General features: G+C 43.8%; 1 protein-coding gene across 1 annotated transcript in view; it reads left to right on the top strand.

Moving 5' to 3' along the window:
* Positions 1-11,583, top strand: part of prkcz (protein kinase C, zeta) — a gene marked incomplete in the record, with an annotated part of 124,479 nt that overhangs the window by 110,233 nt on the left and 2,663 nt on the right. The window contains 1 exon segment of the mRNA XM_037685061.1: positions 436-551. Within this exon segment, the coding sequence (XP_037540989.1) occupies positions 436-551 (116 nt within the window).

Consider the following 11,583-nt stretch of genomic DNA (forward strand, 5'->3'; position numbering starts at 1 on the left):
TCTTCTCTGTTCTTTTTTCTCAGTTCTCTCTTCTCTTTTCTCAGTTCTCTTTTCTCAGTTCTCTCTTCTCTGTTCTCGGATCTCAGTTCTCTGTTCTCAGTTCTCTCTTCTCTGTTCTTTTTTCTCAGTTCTCTCTTCTCTTTTCTCAGTTCACTGTTCTCAGTTCTCTTTTATCAGTTATCTCTTCTCTGTTCTCGGATCTCAGTTCTCTGTTCTAAGTTCTCTCTTCTCTGTTCTCTCTCCTCGTCGTGACGCTGCAGCCGGACGATGAGCACAAACCTGAACTGAAACTTCATAAAACTGCACCACTCACACAACCAGACCGTTACCACAGCTCTGACACGTCCCGTTTGTTCTCCCCTCTGTTCTCGTTCCGTTGGAATCCTAAATGCTCTTGGACTCGACGATGACGCGTTTTAATTTGTTTTTCTTCAGCTGGAGAAGAAGGAGATGACGCCGCCATTCAAACCTCAGATCTCAGACGAGTACGGCTTGGAAAACTTCGACACGCAGTTTACTAACGAACCGGTGCAGCTAACGCCAGACGACGAGTAAGTACTGCTTCTTCCCCCGCGTCGATTAAATTATAAAAATATTTAATTTTAGCTCGTATGAGACACTTTACAGCACGATGCTGTTTTCAGAGTTTTGCAGTGTAGTTTGTAGCCTCTTTAACTGGCATGAAATGCAATTTTTTACTTTGTCACTGTTTATTATATTTTCAGTTTATTGTATAAATACTCAGGAATATGATTGCAACAACTTAAATTTAAATTTCAAGCATTGGGGGAGAACATGTAAAGTCATAACTACACTGAAACTAATATTATTTGTGTGATAAGCTTTTTAAGTTACTTTGTGTTCTGAAAATCATCATACGTCCTCACAGCTCCAGGGAACAATAATTAAAAAGTTAAATTAAAAGTATATTAAAGACCAAGCGTTCCTTGAAGGAATGCACATCACCCGCTGGGTTTTAGACTGAGATCATCTTTTACTGAGAAGTGACAGAGTTGTTGCTGTTTTGATCAAACGTAGAAAGTTTCATGAGATTCTCACATCTATGTTGGCGATGACACTCAGCGACTACCACACTCAATTTTAGCTCAGTATCTGTAAAACTTACTGACTCGTAGCCATTTTTGCATTGGATGGGGGTCAGTTAGTTGTCGGCCATCTTAAATTAGGTTGGTTCCAAAGTTAATTGGTTGAAGACATAAATTCAAGGTTTATTTAAATGATTCATTAAAATCCAATCGGTGGTTTTTGAGATTTTTGTCCCTCGTCGCGAGGAATTGGAAATACCCTCCATCCAAATCAAGAGCACGATAAAATTAAAAATAAGTGAGGTACCGCCTTCCTTATTAGTGTGTGGCTGCATCCAGGCTTTAAAAAGATTCCTTTAGAATATTGGGTTGCCTCGTCAAAATCCAAGATGGCCACCACCATATATTTATATACACCGGCCATCACGATCGTTTGAGGAGACTTTGATTTCTAGTTTTTATATTGCTTCAAAGTTTAGTTTCCTCAGATGATTGGAGTAGCTGGTGGGGTGGCCACAGATTAATTTATGATTTCCAAGGCCACCACTGGTCACCCCCTAGCTCCACCATTGCACCTGGTGGTGGATAAAACTGTTCCCTCCTCTCGTCAGGATCCGTCTCTCTGCTCCGCTTCGAACGAGCTAAAAAACCACCTACCTCGGTTCTTCTGCACGGTGTAACTCTTATCCACGTAAAACACAGTTTGCATTCCCTGTTCAGTTCTATTCCAGAAAAACACTCATCTCAAACACTACGAACATTTACATTTATCCTCTGCTTTAATGTGCAAAACGCATCGTAGTGGCTCAGAAAGCCTGATCGCTGGTCACCAGAGCTGTGACTTCATGTTGGCCAACAGAGTCTCTCCAGTCGTGCTCTGAGTTTAAAAACAACGGTCTGCTTTCTAAATGTACTTTTCTACAAACACTACACGCTGTGCCATCTTCCCAGAGGAGGTTCTCATCGAACTCAGCAAAACATCCCCCCTGTGAGTTTCCAGAGTCCACGTCTTTTTCCATCAGGGACATTGTCTTGGTTAACACCAACTACGTCCTGCTTCTCGTTTCTCAGTTCAAAACATGTTCGGTTTCAGAATAGTCTTGTTTTTTAATTATTTTTTTTTTTATCTGGATTTGCCATGCCCTGGATGATTGAGAATCTACACCAGCGTACCGACCTCTTTCAGCATCTGACAGGAGCTCTTGTTTAAGATTTTACTTGTGCAGAGGAAAACAAGGGCTGAGGGTATCTGGCACCGCAACAGACACGACTCAACCACCGAAGATTGTCTGCAGACGCAGCACGAAGACACAAATACGGCCTGTTTTTCTCTGAGCGCTCATAAATAGATTCCATACGGCTCAGGGTGAGCTCTGCCAGCAGATATTACCAGGCTTTTGTTAGACTGGATTTTCATATAAATCCATGCGGGATTGATTGTTCAGTCTCCAGCGTTTAGATTTCCTCCTGCAGAGCGTTTGTTGGACGGGTTTTAGCCGACCATTTCTGAGCAAGGCTGCCGCTCAAAACCAGAAGAGAAAATTAAATTCACGGCGTACCTAACCCACTTTAAAAAACAGGCTCCTCGTTAGCGTGAATCAGTGGAAACACGCAGCAGAAACAACTGGGGTATAAAACGGGTGGAACTTTGATTTGTTGGGTTCTGGAGATGAACCCAAGGAAACTAGTTTGATTTCAGAATAATTTCTTATCACATATTTTAACTGAAGCTGTTATGAAAAAGAAATAGATGAATAAAAAATAGTAAGTTGGTTGTAGGGGCATCGGTACAGTTGGTAAAGCAAAGCCTGGACCAGGTTCTGCCACCATTATTTTAAAGTTTGGGACCCTCTGTTCGTCCATCCATTTTCTTCTCATTATTCACGGTCGGTTCGAGGAAGTAAAAGGTTCAGAAGGGAATCCCAGACATCTCCATCCACAGCAATACTTTCCAGGTCCTCCTGGTGGGTTTCAAGGGCTCCCCGTGCCCTCCAGTGTGTTCTGGGTCCACCCTGAGATTTCTTCTCCATGAAACATGCCTGGAAAACGTCAAGAGTGGGGGCGGCACCCAGGAGACATCTTAAATCAGACCACCTCAGCTGAAGAGAAGCAGCGACTACTCGGAGCTCAGATTCTTTCAGTTATGATCCAGATCTCACGGCGAAAGGTGAAGGTTGGGACACAAAAGAACAAGACAATGAAATCAAGACCTTTGTTTTGGCTTCACCACAAAAAACTGAAGCAACGCCCCAATCCTTGGTAAAGCTCTTGCTCCATTCTCCATCACTTGTGAAGAAGACTCCAGATACTTGAGTCATGCACTGCTTCAGTCAGAGACTCACCCCCGTTGCAGCTTTTTCAGTTTGTAAACCATGGCCTCAAACGTAGAGGAGCAGATTTTTAACTCTGCAGCGTCACGTTCTGTTGCAAACGGCCCCAGTGCACACTAAAGGTCAACGCTTGAAGGCACCAACAGAACTTCATCAGATGAAAAGCAGAGACGAGACCCTGAGGTACCGAGACCAGGCACCTTGCTTTCTACGACTGCACCTTGAGGTCCTGTCCATGAGCACCACCAACAAGCCTGAAGACAAGGGACAGACGTGCACCGGGGACGAGCTTGACTTTGTGCCGAGGATTCAGACACAGCTCTCGGTTTGGTTACACGTGGACTGGATGGCCCGTGAAAAAGTCCACAACACCCCTCAGGGACCACCTTAGGAAACAGGCAAATCTTCTCCAGATCCACAAAACACATGAACCCAACAATGAAGGTCCCATGACCCTTTAGCATCTTTGCAAAGGTGAAGATCTGGTCAGCTGTTGCATGACCCAGGAAAAGGCCGTACTGCTCCAACACGAGTTTGAAAACCTCAGTAACGCAATGAACAAGAAATAGTGACAGTCGGATCAAGTCCCCACAGATTTCTGAGTTTTCTTACTTTTTTAAATTTACCTAAAGATTGTGAGTTTGAAACTAATTTCTCCTCTGGACAGTTGCTTCCCACATACAGTAAAACGTGAAATCTCGATAAAGGGGGCAATAATTATAAGTTGAAAACGTTTTAATTTGCTGATGTCAAACTGATGGACGCCTGTCTGTCTTGGCTCATATTCATCTGCACCTCCAGTCACTCGCAGCTTCATCAAAACTCTCTTCCTCCAAAAGAACAAGACGCCTTTGAAGCTGTCAGTAATTAGTGTTCTCGCCAGCAGAACCATTCTTTGCGGCCTTATTAAATGCCCGTCACATTCTGCAGCCGTGACAGACGTCGTTTGGCTGAAGGTGCTTCTCTGCTCGGCAGACTTCAAACCAGCCCCGCTGCTCATTAACAGGCTGCAGTCTGACGACGCTGAAGCTCATCCTTTCTCGTTTGTGACAGAGTTAGATGACTGAGTCTGTCACAGTGTTGTGGGGAGGGATGACGAGAGAGGGAACGGGGTGGGGAGCTCGCTGTCAGTTTGGTAGTGGAGACGTCAACAAGTCATCAAACGTCGTGGCTGTCATGGAGCAGAGTGGTTGGTATGTGGTTGTTCCAGCCAACTGGACTGCAACTTATTCTGCTTTTCCCACCTGATGAACGACCAAATGCCAAAAAAAAGGCAGAAAAAAAAGATAAAAAGACCCACACCTCTTGTCTGTGTCTCACAGTGTGTCTCCCCATCCCTTTTCTCTCCTCTCTGTTACCAAGGAGAGGGGCTGACGTCGCCCACTCTCACTAGGAGGGAGGTGATGCAAAAAGCTCTTCAGTCTCCCCTCGCTCCCACTCACGATGGGTTTGGCACAAGAAGAAAGAGAAGCCAGAGCCGTGTAGGAAGAGGGAAGTGTACACCCCCCATGTTGGAGATTTACATTGCAACATTAAAATCCAGAATAGCTGGGGGGCCCTTGCCAGTGTGGTGAAAAGAGAGAGGTGGAGGGTCTTCAGGGCTTTTGATGCCAGTTCTGACTCCTCAGTCAGTGCCAAAGGAATCACACTTTTTTTTCTTTCCTGGGTGGACGACATTTGTTTGACAGAATCATTAATAATCTGGTTCTCACCACAACAGATTTCATTCAAGTGTTTATCGTGGTGTCGTTGACTTGCACATAGCACTGCAGCAGTTGACTCACGTTGACAGTTTGACACTCGAGCTAGGTGGCGACAACGTGCTGGTTTATCGATTGTACATTGACCCCAGGAGGACCTCAGGATGACACATGCTGTCTGTAAGACGTTTGTCTTGGTGTAAGACTAACGGGGGACTGTTTCTTGAGGGTTGAGACATGCACTGAAGGAGCACCGTGCCATCAGGGTCCTCCAACTTATTACCAGAGGTGACCTGAGGTCATTTTTGCTGTCATTGTTGTTTACTGTTGTCATTATTCTTTGTTTAAATCAGGTCTGTCCTGTAAAAGAGTCCTCGAGGCTCAATGAGACTAACCTGTATAAATAAAAGTTGAATGAATTTCCTCCCCACGTCTCCTCACATAATGATACCAGGAGTAAACCCTGTGTGTCTCTAAAACATGGACAGTTTTGGTCCTCCTCCCTCAGTGCCATCGTTCAGACACACGGTGGTCATCCTTGGTGCTGGAGAACTAAAATTCATCTCTTGCTATGACATGGACAACTCGTCCATGTCTTCTGGTTGCAGTGCCACTTCAAATGTAGCCATCTCTGCTCTGTTATCAGGAGCTTCTGTAGAGACTGGGAACCCGTAGTCCGGCTGATACGAACCATTTGATTCACAGTGTGAGATGACATGTAGACTTGGACGTCCAGTACCTACGTCCAAATGGCAGGCTCCAGTGTCATGAGGTTCTGGAATGCTTGGCGCACAATGACGATCCTTCCTTGGTGTGGTTTGTCTTGGGTGACCAGAACCTTTAAGACCTGTGTGGGCAGCCTAATGTGCTCATTGGTTCCACCATTGGGCCAGAGACGTCTGCACGCCCCGCATACCACACCAGGACTTCCTGTGGGTCTGCTGATCTTTATTCACTGTTTTTACAACATTTTGCTCGGCTCTGCTCACAGAAGAATCACTGCAGCATGACACCAAAGTTTGACTCGTCTCATCAAAGCCATGAACTGTACTGGACCTTAACCAACGGAGGTTATTTTTGGACTTCAGGTGCGTTTTCAATTGACCAGTATGGTCTTTGTCACAACATAGTTAAACCTTGTTTTATAGTGAGACTGTCCTCGATGTTAAGTTACTGAGATGGTACAGGTAGTGAAGTGTGGAACAAGGGGCCTGGAATACAGTTAGAGGTATTTCTGTTGGAAGCTGAAGCAAAGCAACTGTGACTGGGCTGTCACCATTTTTTTTAGTTTTCATTTCCAAAACCGAGGTAAAACTCTGAAACTCTCCTGCTAACTCCCCTCCCTCCTCTGTCAGTTCCTCCTTTTTCTCTTTGCATCTGGTAACGCTTTCAAGTCACCCAAGCCTGGAAAGGGAAAAGGCGGCGTTGGTCGTGCCCAGCGTTTGTTTTGGTCATCCACCAAAGCTTCGCTCCTTTCCTTTGTGAGTCCATCGCTGCGGTCTTTTTTTCTTCTTGCCTCTCAGAAACTCCAGAATACAAAAAACAACAACTCCCCGCTCTAAATCTAATTGTTGTCCTGCTGGTTGACCTCCTCCTACGGCGAGAGTACTTCACATGAGATCAGACGGAAGAAAAATATTTGCTTCATCAATATTCCAGTCAGCTCACTCGAGGAGAAAGACACTGTAGCGTTTCATTCACTTGTCCCAGCGCTCCGTGTGGGTGGGATCGGCAACCTGTTGGACACCGCCGGTGGCCCCGAAAGTGAGACTCCCACCCACCTGGTTGACCAGTGAACGCACCTTTTGTTTTACCTTTTGTTTTAGCTTCAAAGCCCCCCGCTCGGTGTCTGCTGGGAGAAAGCCGTTCCCAGCGAGAGGGCCTCCTTTTTGGGCTTCGTTTGGCCACCTCACACACAGATGAGTAAACAGCCTGTTGCTGCAGAAGAAGAAAGCAGCGGTGTTGCTAAGGGAGTCCATTTATTTTTACCCAGCCACTCTTCAGCCACTATTTATGAGGTTCCACTTCATTTACCTGTCATTATTCTTTTGTTAATAAAGAGGAGCATTCTCAGGGAAAACAAAAAGAAAATCGGTATGGTTCCACCGTTGGTCTGCACCACCCCCACCCCTTGTCTAATGACTCCTCCATGAAGGAGATCCAATTTTAATCACATTCATTCTGCGAGAGACGAAGAATCTGCTCATCAAGTGGCCGCCAATCAGCGGCGGGAGCTCAACTCAAACAGGCAGCACTTTTAACTGCACGCCTTCTGTTTCACGCTGCGAAGAAAAGGCATCGAGGGGAAGAAATGAGAGAAATGAAAGAAAACATCTTTATCTGTTTGACAGCAATTCTTTTCTACGTCTGTTTGTGTCTACATGCAGCTTATAGCCCAACCCTGGGGCACAGTTGCACAGTGGCGTCGCGTCAGTTTCACCCTCTGAACAGTGATGGATTGTGGGAATTTGGCTGATGCAGACGGACTGATTAGTTATGAGTTGGTACGGACTGAGATGTTTTGTTACAAAAGGAGCGTACCTTGGAGGGACACATACTGCCTGCTGCCATTCAGGCCACAGTTTTAACCAAAGATCTTGTGTGGTCTGTTAGAGCTCATCGTATGCGTCAATGCCTCTCAGCTACGACCACACCAAGTTTAGCCCAATGTCTGTAAAACTGACGTATCAGTTGGCTGTGGCGGCCATTTGTAGATCAACTGGACCTACCATTCTGTGTTTGTCTGTCTCTCCTTCCTGTCCTCTCAAACCAGCCGGTCAAAGCAGATGACCACTTGTCCTGAGCTGGTTCTGCTGGAGGTTTCTTCCTGTTAAAAGGGAGTTTTTCCTTTCCACTGTTGCCACTGTGCTTGCTCAGGATGGGAGACTGCGACGAAGCCAAGATTCAACTTGTCTGCTGGATTCCTTAGATAGAGAACTTTACTAATTGGCTTTTATGTGAATGTTTCTGTAAAGTGCCCTGAGACAACTTTGTTGTGATTTGGCGCTATATAAATAAACTGAATTGAATTGAATTGAACTGTAGAGCAGCTGTAGATCATCTATAGATCAGCTATAGAGCAGCTGTAGATCAACTGAATAGCAGCTGTAGATCAACTGTAGAGCAGCTGTAGATCAACTGTAGATCAACTGTAGATCAGCTGTAGATAAGCTATAGATAAGCTGTAGATCAACTGTAGATGAACTGTAGATCAGCTGTAGATCAACTGTAGATCAACTGTAGATAAGCTGTAGATCAGCTGTAGATCAGCTGTAGATCAACTGTAGATCAACTGTAGATCAGCTGTAGAGCAGCTGTGGATCAACTGTAGATCAGCTGTAGATCAGCTGTAGATCAACTGTAGATCAGCTGTAGAACAACTGTAGATCAACTGTAGATAAGCTGTAGATCAGCTGTAGATCAGCTGTAGATCAACTGTAGATCAACTGTAGATCAGCTGTAGAGCAGCTGTGGATCAACTGTAGATCAGCTGTAGATCAGCTGTAGATCAACTGTAGATCAGCTGTAGAACAACTGTAGATCAACTGTAGATCAGCTGTAGATCAACTGTAGATGAACTGTAGATCAGCTGTAGATCAACTGTAGATCAACTGTAGATAAGCTGTAGATCAGCTGTAGATCAACTGTAGATAAGCTGTTGATCAACTGTAGATAAGCTGTAGATCAACTGTAGATCAACTGTAGATCAGCTGTAGATCAACTGTAGATAAGCTGTAGATAAGCTGTAGATCAACTGTAGATCAGCTGTAGATCAACTGTAGATAAGCTGTAGATCAACTGTAGAGCAGCTGTAGATCAACTGTAGATAAGCTGTAGATCAACTGTAGATAAGCTGTAGATCAGCTGTAGATAAGCTGTAGATCAACTGTAGATAAGCTGTAGATCAACTGTAGATCAACTGTAGATCAGCTGTAGATAAGCTGTAGATCAACTGTAGATAAGCTGTAGATCAGCTGTAGATCAACTGTAGATAAGCTGTAGATCAGCTGTAGATCAACTGTAGATAAGCTGTAGATCAGCTGTAGATCAACTGTAGATAAGCTGTAGATCAACTGTAGATCAACTGTAGATAAGCTGTAGATCAGCTGTAGATCAATTGTAGATAAGCTGTAGATCAGCTGTAGATCAACTGTAGATAAGCTGTAGATCAGCTGTAGATCAACTGTAGATCAACTGTAGATAAGCTGTAGATCAGCTGTAGATCAACTGTAGATCAGCTGTAGATCAACTGTAGATAAGCTGTAGATCAGCTGTAGATCAACTGTAGATAAGCTGTAGATCAGCTGTAGATCAACTGTAGATCAACTGTAGATCAGCTGTAGATCAACTGTAGATAAGCTGTAGATCAACTGTAGATCAACTGTAGATCAGCTGTAGATCAACTGTAGATCAGTTGTAGATCAGTTGTAGATCAACTGTAGATAAGCTGTAGATCAACTGTAGATCAGTTGTAGATCAACTGTAGATCAACTGTAGATCAGCTGTAGATCAACTGTAGATCAGCTGTAGATCAACTGTAGATAAGCTGTAGATCAACTGTAGATAAGCTGTAGATCAGCTGTAGATCAACTGTAGATCAGCTGTAGATCAACTGTAGATCAACTGTAGATCAACTGTAGATCAACTGTAGATCAACTGTAGAGGTACAACCAACAATTAATGTTGGACGTTGTTTTTTTTTGTCCAGTTGGTCATGAGATATTTTGCTAACAGCTGATGATATCAAAAAGACCTGACATTGCTGAACCTTGTCACAGAATGAAAAAGGGGGGATTTGAAATTCATTCCCTCCGTGCACGTTGTGAGCGCGATACTTTGAGAAGTACGTGAGGTAGCAACTTCCATTATGGTGTGTGTGCATCCACACATAAGAAAGGTTCCTTTTGAGGAAACCATGCGTTCTAGTTTTTATATTGCTTAGAAGCAGTTTTCTCAAATGATTAGTGGCCACAGATTTGTCTCTGGTGGCCATGGCCATCACTGCCCCCACGGCTCTGCCGCTGCTCCTGGTCGTGGATAAAATGTCTCTCGTCTCTTCAGGGTCCATCAATCTGAACCGCCTCAGACAGGAAGAACAACAAACAACCTCCCGCTGTGCAACTCTTACCCACTTGAATATTTTGCACCAAAAACATTTAGGTTTATTTACATTCTCCGTTTATTTCCAGTCCAGAAAAACACTCATCTCCAAAAACTACAAACATTCATTTTCCAAATTCCTCTGTGACGGGGAACATCGGGGAACTGCTCGTTTATAAACTGAAGGTTCTTACACAAAACGATGCTTGGCCTGATTTCTGAGTGGACCGAGGCAGCGAGGGAGGTTGAAGCCTTTGTGCTGCATTTGAGGGTCGAATGCAGACAGAGTCGAAACAAACTTTTTTATGCCAAAGTTCATGCTCAATAATCCAGATTAAAATCCAACAATGTTCAGTCAGGTCGTCTGGACGCTTTTTTGTTTTCCGAGACGTCGTCCTTCATCCAAACTTTTTTATGGTGCCACAATTGGTTTCATTTCTGAAATGAAGCTCACGTCTGAGCGGGACGTGTCCATGTCCATCAGGGATTTATGAACGGCCAGAGGAGCACAAAGACGGACTGGTCTTTGCGGCCATTTTACAGAACTGTTTTGTGAAAGAGCCTCATGTTTCAACCCGTTTGTAAATTCAGTTAAAAATTTGAATACAGTTCAAAGTTCTGACCTGCGTTCACAAAACTTTTGACTCTTTTCTGTTAATTTTCATTCAATTTTTATTTATAGAGGTTAATCTCATTGAGTCACGAGGACTCGTTTTCAAGAGAGACCTGATTTAAACAAAATGAAACAGGACTAGAATGAAACGGTGAACCACTGGCTCCCTGTCAAATTCAGAACAGAATTCAGACTCTTACTTCTAACCTACAAAGCCCTCAACAGCCTAGCTCCATCTTATATTACAGATCTTATTGTTCCATATTTTTCAAACAGACCACTTTTCTCTCAGGTTTACTTGCGGTTCCTAGAGTTTCGAAAGTACAATGGGAGAAAGATCTTTCAGTTTTCAGGCTCCTCTCTTGTGGAACCAACTTCCAGTTTCTGTCTGTCAGGCTGACACATTGTCCAGTTTTCAGATTAGACTTAAGTCTTTCCTTTTTGACAAATGCTACAGTTAGGGTTGGTTTGGGTTTCCTGAGCTATCCCTTAGTTCTGCTGCTACAGGCTTAGACTGCTGGAGGACATACATGATGTTCATACATAAAGTTATTTCTACCAATAACATGTTTTTCCCATAGAAGCTTCAACTGAACCACATAAATACAGTTGGACTATGGAGACTATAACTGAACCATTGAAACTACACCTGAACTATAGAAACTACACATGAACCATATAAACTACTGTTGGTCTATATAAACTACACCTGAACAATAAAAACTACACCTGGACCATAGAAACTAAACCTGAACCATAAAAACGACACCTGGACTATATAAACTACACCTGAA

The sequence above is a fragment of the Nematolebias whitei genome, chromosome 11 (genome assembly GCF_014905685.2).
Source record: "Nematolebias whitei isolate Nwh7 chromosome 11, NemWhi1, whole genome shotgun sequence".
Taxonomy (NCBI): Eukaryota; Metazoa; Chordata; class Actinopteri; order Cyprinodontiformes; family Rivulidae; genus Nematolebias; species Nematolebias whitei.